This window comes from Neopelma chrysocephalum, unplaced genomic scaffold (assembly GCF_003984885.1).
Source record: "Neopelma chrysocephalum unplaced genomic scaffold, ASM398488v2 Primary Assembly neopelma1_25, whole genome shotgun sequence".
Taxonomy (NCBI): Eukaryota; Metazoa; Chordata; class Aves; order Passeriformes; family Pipridae; genus Neopelma; species Neopelma chrysocephalum.
In genome coordinates, this window is record NW_020897694.1 from 7,761,568 (window position 1) to 7,769,700 (window position 8,133).

General features: G+C 36.8%; 2 protein-coding genes across 2 annotated transcripts in view; one reads left to right on the forward strand and one right to left on the reverse strand.

The window, feature by feature from the left end:
• Window positions 1-8,133, forward strand: part of GTF2F2 (general transcription factor IIF subunit 2) — a 90,260-nt gene that overhangs the window by 24,923 nt on the left and 57,204 nt on the right. The gene's annotated exons all lie outside the window — the stretch shown is intronic.
• On the reverse strand, window positions 2,337-6,137 carry KCTD4 (potassium channel tetramerization domain containing 4). Its single transcript, XM_027674334.1, has one exon. It carries the CDS (start codon window positions 5,899-5,901, stop codon window positions 5,128-5,130), a length of 774 nt encoding a protein of 257 aa, XP_027530135.1. The 5' UTR covers window positions 5,902-6,137; the 3' UTR covers window positions 2,337-5,127.

The window sequence follows — 8,133 nt, forward strand, 5'->3', positions numbered from 1 at the left end:
TTCAAAAGTAAATAAACCCCATAATGTTATTTTTTCTGATCCTAAATTTCTTGTGTCTCATTTATTGATTGTTTCAACCCAGTGGATTATGCAAGCCTCTCTCTTCGTATAAAAATTCCTTCAGGTTTTTAACTAGTAATCACTTTCCTATGAATCTGCCCTGTGTTGCAGGGCAGGAGACAAAATTAGGATTATGTAATAGTTATTTAGCAAAGATGATCTAGCCTAGGAAAATAATATTTATTTTGTTATATACCCAAGTTAACATGTCCTCTTCATCCCCAATCCTAATTCTTGAATCAACAGAGTAAAGGCAACATGACCCTTCTACCCAAAATAAATAAGATGAGATACTGTTCTTATTAAATTGTGTTATTTATTGCCTGCCATTATTCTGTTTGTATACTAATGGGGAGTGGAGAAGGAATATAATTTTCTCAAGCTGTTCTCATCTTACCGAATGGAAACCTTGCAATGCTTTTAAAAGGTGAAAATAATAATACCACTGATTGCTGCAAATGATGATGTAATTTTTTTCCCTTTATGATCTAGAGGGGCATTACCCGCTGTAGAAAAGAAGAGACTAATTGTCACTTAAACAGTTGTAATAGGTACAAATAGAAAAAGAAAAAATAAGACATGAGTGTTTGAAAATGTCAATAGTGCAGTTATGGTGCTGTGAAACTCTGGTCAGTGGGTGAGCCAGAACTGAAGGTGCAGAGTTGGAGCTGCAGTTGGACTTTGTGCAGCCTGTGTATTTCACAGCATCAAGGTTCCTCCTAGAAACCAAATCTAACTCTAGAAGTCATTGGGCAGTAAGTGGTTGGAGACTGAGGAAATACTTTGAGGGGGCATAATATATGTTTTTTCTAGTTTTATATTCTTTCCTAGGCGTCCCTAGGAATCGCCTGGTGAAAGAAAAATGAAAAGTCATTGTATGATGGGAGGAGAGAACAAGGGGAAAGATATGAGGGTCAAAGGATCAAAAATGGGGATTTCTGCCCGGAGATGGGAAGGCTCAGGGGTTGGAAACAGTTCACAATGACCAGGGGACACTGGGCTAAACAGACCTTAGTCTGGTGTAGTGCAGCCTCGTAGTTTTGTCCTCATACAGAAATCCATGCAGTTGGTACCTATGCCAGTGTACTGTCAAGTGTGATAAAGAGCCCTTGGCTTCTCCTCTACCAATGGGGAAAGATGGGCATCCAGGTGTCAGTATTTTGGTCAATTTGGCAACTATTAATATTTTTCCATGAGCAGTCATTCAAGGAATTCATAGGGGCAAGGATATTCTTTTTGTAGTGTATTGGGGTCAGTCCTACCTTCTACTGCCTCTGTCCTTTCTGCTTGGTGGCCCCTTTTCTCACCTAAGAAAAGGGACAGGAGGCAAGTGGAGCTGACCAAGCCTGGGAGCAGGTTAAGTGCCTCCTTGGGGAGAGGGGAGGAAGTTACTTTTTACTCATAGCCAAGCAGCTGAAGATCATTGGATAAATTATGGTAATTGTCATTCCTTCCTGATACTTACAGGAGAGTTCTGGTAAGTTCATTGTGATCCAAGTCTTAATGACATAAAGAAAAGTAGAAATACTTTGCATGCACATTGTGTCCTGAAGGATGTTGTTAGAACAACTGTTGGTATTTCTGACTTAAGCACTTGATTTTGCAGCTTTCCTATTGTCATGGTAGTTATTGAATTTGAGATTTCCAACCTTAAAGAAAAGACTGAAGAGATAGCTGATGTATAACTGGGTACCTTTTCTGGCACACCCTACTATGGTGGAACACAAGTATCCACCAGACTGACACAACATATGCAAAGTATATTTAAGTTTTATTTAATATCTTTATGGAGTAAAAAGGAAACATTATTCACAGTATGGAGATTTTATGTGATTATTTTATTCATATATCAAAGCAAGACACACCTCCACCCTGTTTTGAAAAATTACTCAAGTTTATAAGTACTTTGAAGTGTCTGTAGCTGATATGGCAGCTGATATATTCAATATACTTGTGGATTTGTTCAATGTGAACAGGGAAAAGAATGAATTTTTAACTCTATGTTCCTTTCTGCTACGTAATTCAAAGAGCTGAGTGAGGTGCGTCTGATCAGAGATGGCGTGTAAAAATTTCAAGACCTGACACTTGCAGAAATGCATGAGTGCTCGTGAAAATGGGAAAAGAAGACAACATTGAAGTTAGTGTTACAGCAGATGACTTCACATGTATGCCATAGATGTCAGTGTTATTTACACAGAAATACAAAAAAGCCAGTTAAAAGTGTGTAACATAATGAGTCATTGAATTTAAAAAAAAAAAAAAAGGCAACAAACCAACCAAACAACACAGGTTTTTATTTTTACTAATGATTAGAGCTGTACATTTTTCACTTAAAAAAAAGGGTTTCAAGTTGTCTTTTGCAGGTTAAGAGGGCGTAGGTACTCTGAACTGAAAACCTGACAAATAAAGGCTTTCTGTAAATCTTTTATGATAGACTATTCTATAGAATATTCTTAGAAGATGTGTCAGATGGTTTGCATTTTACCTGTGATTACCAGTTTATGAATAACTTTCATTCCAAAAATATTTTCTTGAACAAATGCAGACCCATCAAATTCTCTACTGGTTTTTCATGAGTGAAGTCATGCTCTGATAAAATACAGGTACTGCTTTCTGATATAAAGTGCTAATGACTGATTCCTTGATGTTTGGCATCCTAAGAGCCCAACTGAAAGTCAAACAACCACAATATATTTTAATTAACGTATATTAATTGTTTGAAATAAAAATTGATTTTGGCTTTTTTTCTTTTCAACTGCAATGACATTTTAAATGTCAGTCAAAGATCCATTACAAATGAAGGTTATAACCACAAGCATTTAAGTGAAAATGGATGATTTGACATCCTAGGAGCAACAACCTCCTCCACTTTGTGCTGATGCAGGCTGTGCATTTGACAGCATTGAGAGCATGCTGCTTTAAAACTTGTAGATTCATTATGGAGCTTTATTAGACTGTCATGTCACTTTTTCTTGCTCATGTAAAGAATTGTGTCTACAAAGGCCTTTTCTTGTAATTGTTCTGTGTGATGGTGTTTCTTGATCTTGTCCTAGAAGATCAGCAGGATTTTGGATTTCTTTTAGGGGAACTTTCACATGTATTTTCACAGAAGTTCTACAGATTCTTATAAGCACAAGATTAGTGGTTAATGAGGATTTTTTTTTAAATATATCAATTAGAAAAGAACTTGGAGGGGGAGGAGAGAAGAATGACACGCTGATGGCATATGTAAAGAATAGTATTTTACTATATTGTTTGTGGGTAGTTAATGCATTTGGACAAATTCAGAAAAGTTTTGGGATACATGAACAGTTCTTCGGCTTGTATACCTGAAATGTAGAGTGATCTGATTTTTAGATAGTTGAGTTTGGAAAAGTTCCACTTAAAACCACATCTTTTATGAACTATAAGTCTGTACCGTGGGGACTGGATTAGAAAACTTGATCATTTCTAGATAGTGGATTCATTCTGAGGGAGTATTCTGGAGAGGTTGAATTTTCCCATTTGATAAAATCATATTGGAATATGGTTCAGTCACTGCTGCCTGGTCTGGAGTTGTGGAGTCCCTGTCTTAGTTCAAGTCTGGCAAGGAACCCAGTTAGCAACACTTGTCGTATGTTACAAGTGAAACAGTTTCATGTTGAACCATAAATGGACCTTGCATTTATATTAGTAGTCAGTACTACCAGGGATTGATTTGTTCCCTCTAAAATCCAAAACAAAACTGTTCTCAGCCTGTTTTGTGTTAACTGTTTTTCTTGGTTGTTGCTTCTACTGTAGATTGTACTGCGTTTTATTGACATTCTTAGTATTTTTTCCTTTACAAAATTGATGTTTTGGGAGAACTACTTGGTTGTTTTTTTTATTTCTTTATTAGTATTTTACCTGAATTTTGGGTTCATTTGAGCTCTGAATGATGATTGTGTTCAATGACAAACAAAGATTAAACTTAGGTTTAGTGAAGCTTTTTTTTTGCCTTTTGTGATGATTTTTCAGTTCGCTTTTGTGAAGTGACTGCTTTGTAATGCCTGTGATTAAATTAGTTACAGTTGTTCTATAGAAGCTATTATAACTTTGTTTAAAATATAAATGAAAATATTTGATAAATAGTGGAGATGAGGAGAATGAAGGTTTATTCACTCTATTACTTAGAGTGAATAACCTTAAATGCCAGCAGGTGGTCTATTCAAAACTGATAGTACTAGTTGCATTTAGTAAGCCACTGTGCAAAGCAAGGGCTCTGGTAATTGCCTGTCCTTACGAGCACAAATGATTGCTAGGAAATAGTGGCTATAGCATTGTAGGATGTCATTACTGGAAACCTGTTACATTTAGCTTTATGTCAAATATTTTTATTAGCCATTTGATATGTATATATATTAGAAAATGTAGCATTCTGTGCAGATTGAACTCGTTTCCCGTAATAGAATGAATCTCCCCCAGCATTATTTTGTTGGTTTACATCTTTTTGGCAATTGTTACTAGTGGAATAACATAGTATAAATTTGGTTGTGAGTTGAGAAATCATTTAAAATCAAGTTGATTAATTTTAAACTCTCTTACAATCTTGTTTTTTGCAAATGTGGTACAATAGATTAGCATAAACACTAATGTACAGTCAAAATAATTTATTCAGTTAAAATCCATTTTAAATTTGTTATAAGCAAAACCTATTTTAAGCCTATTTATTATGTGAAAATACTGTCACTGCTGTTCAGCAGAGCAGTTAGGTGTATGCATGTTAGTCACACAGGTACACAAAAATTCAGCTAGACTCTGCTTGAAAGACAGCAGTGGGAAAACATATTACAAAGAGCATAAAGCATTCAATCTGTGTTTACAATGTTAACAGGTAATTTTTATTAAATTCAGACATAAAATTTTCATTCAGCTTAAGTAAGCCAGAGATAGATGTCATTATGAGATTTACATACCATTAGCTCACATCAGTTGATTCGCAGCTGAGCTCTGTGGTACAAGGCTAGTTAGATACATTATTTGTGATGCCAGGAGGCTGCAGCTCAAGGAGGTTTACTGGCTGCATGCTTGTGTCCTTTGCCTTTGTGATTACTTGATAAAATGCAGTGCATCACTGTGAACAATTGACCCTTTTGAGCAATCCAGACTGGTCAGCAGTCTAAATCCACATTTTAAAGCCGTCATTATAGCCTCAAACTTAAGAGTTTCCAAGGTGCAGACAAAGGTGTTATCCTCCTTCAGTACCAGTCGAGTACCATTTTCAGACTTTATGAAGTACTTGAATTGAATAATATTTGAAGATACTGAAAACTCTTCCGGAAATCCATCCAGCCTGCTTTTAGACACCAGTACAATTCTGGATTTTATTTTTGCAATGAAATCAGGAGCATTACAAAAGATTCTGAGTCCTTGTGAACGGTCGTGGCTGTCAGTTATTTCCAGGAAAGTAGTCTCTCGAGATGCTAGCTGTTCCTTCTCCCACCTTGATTTCACTGCATCCGAGAGTACCTTAAGCTGGAAAAATTCAGCTTCTTGTGCCAAAAGTTGATTTTCTCGAAAGCCCTCTGGTAGAAGAAGTTCTCCATTTCGTAGGAAGTTGAGTATGTGTCTGAAAAGGAGTCCATCTCTGTCTATGAAGTAATGACCATCTGCATCAAATGGGCACATTATTCTTCCGTTTATGATCCCTTCCAGAAAAGAATCAGGATACTTGGTTAGTGTCTGTTTTTGTGTGATATATAGATAACCACCAACATTCAGAGTAATCAGAGACGTTTTATATTCCCTGTCTTGCTCAGAGCCTTCAGAGTTGCTGTTTTTTTCTTCGCATTCGTTTTCTCTTCTGCTTGCTTTTTTCTCCATTATTGAAGCTGAGACAAAAAGCCAGCTATCCTGCTTTGTTCTTGTCAGCTTGTAAAGAGGATGTTTCTTTTTAAAAAGCACCTTTATTCAGCTCCGGAACGATGTTGGAATGGAAATGCTGCTAGCATTGCTCTGACTGCCAGTTTGGGTTTGCAGTAGGTGGCGTATCAGCTGTGTATGCAGGGAGATAGCAGGAATATGACTGTAAAGGAGAATTTGCATTTAACTGTATAAGGGAAGAAGGGTATAACAGCTGTTTGTCTCCTTCTTTCCTTTAAGTCTTAAGAAGTTTATGGAGCTTCTGGGCTTATCCACAGAAATGCATATTACTGTTCTAAATGACACCTTATATTTAATACTTGAGGATATATTTGTAGTGTCAGCTAGCCAAATCATATGTAGTGCTTAAGGTGTTAAACAGATAGCTTCATTTATGTTTCAAGGATTTTAATTTTCACAAGGCCTCTTTTGACATTTTTTTTGGTAATGAGTATAGCATCTGACACATACAGCAGGACAATACTGAAAGGAAAGGTGTCCCTGTCGGTACAAGGGGGCCGTCATCTATGGAGTGTGTGCACATGCATGACACTCATTTATTGGACACGTGCACAGCAGTGAGATGTTTCCACAGAAGATACTCTGGAGGTGATGCTTAGGGCTTGTTGATCTGACTGTTTTAAGTTTTTGATGAAAACTTTCATTTGCCGTCACAGGGAATATCCTCACCGACACAGGAGCTGCAGCCTGATTAGGTTTTGCTTACTGCTTTTCTGTGTGCCACAAACAAAAACTGTTTTAGAGGGGGTATTTACTATTTATATTGGTGATTGCTTTTAAGTCACCAAGACTGTCTAGCATCAGTTTGTTCTTTTTTGATAGAAAAACTGAGCTGCCCTGTGGAACAAAGGGTTAGTGTGCCTAGAGATAGCTTTGAACATCACATAACATTATAGCTTAGCAACACTTGGGTGCGGGGACGCGAAACGTCGTCGGAATCGAATGGCTGTCTTCCCTCCTGTGCTTTGAGCCTCTCTCTCAGTTGCCTCTTAAAAAAAGGTTTCCCCTTTAAACATTTGCAGCTTGGAGCAGGAAAGGGAAAGCTCTCCACACATCTCTATGTGCCTTTCCTTGGGGAAGCGGATGAACGGGAGCCACAGCATGCATTTCCCAGCATGGGTGGAAGCGAACGCTTACGTTGGGCTAGATCTGGAGAGGAGGTCCCATCTTTTTCAAGATGTATTTTTCACTTTACAGGTAGATGTGTCCTGTTTTGCCCGATTAGCAGTGGAAAGGCAATTATTCTTATGTAAATTCTTCTGCTCTATTTCTAAATATTTCTACTGCTCCCACTGTCTCTAAGGCTGTTTATTGATACTGCGGGGTAATCACAATCATATTTTATTAATTGATAACTGAATCTAGCGCAAATAAATGCACTTTTTTTTTTACTCACTATTTCTCTTGCCAGGGTATCTCTAGCACTTACACACTAAATTTTTCTGCTGCTGTATGTGAAATATTAAGCAGATATTATTCATTAGGTTTGATTTATCAGGAATTAGTCATGGTTTTGTTTTTAACTCTTTGATACGATGGATATGTTCAACATAACTTCAGTCAAAGGGATTTCAACTAGTTTCTAATTTTTAAACATTTGGATTTTTTTTCAAAATTAAATCCTTTCACAGTTATTGAATTAATAATTGAGAAAATGAAAGAGCCAATTAGTTTCAAGTATGATTTTTTTTTCTGTTACAGGAGACATCCATTCAAATTTAGTTTATTGTCAAATAATGGAAAATTTACTTAATGGGCTTAGATTGGGCATAGCTACAATATTAAACCATCTTATAGTCTGTTAAACTCTAAGAGAATGATTTCTGGGGTGCTTGCGTCTTACACAGTGAACTTGAAGTACTCTGAAGCTGAACTAGGAGTGTCCTGGCACAGGTGAGCAGGAATTTACAAGGAGAGCAGAGATTTGTAAAAGATAAGAAATTTTCCATGGCCGGTTAAGATGTCTACATTTTTGTGCTGGTTTAAAAGTTAACCAGCAGGGGAAATGAACTCAACTCAAAAGAGAGATTATAAGTCAGAATAACAATTTATTAAAATAATACAATAAGTACAATTATACAGACAGACAATTGGTTTTAACTCACAAAGCCCAAATGTATAACCCAGCACCCTGGGGCATGAACAAAGTGGTGTTTCTTGCCCCCCCCCCCC

Coding starts and splice junctions, on each gene's coding strand:
- KCTD4 (XM_027674334.1), bottom strand. CDS start 5,901: ATGGAGAAAAAAGCAAGCAGAAGAGAAAACGAATGCGAAGAAAAAAAC.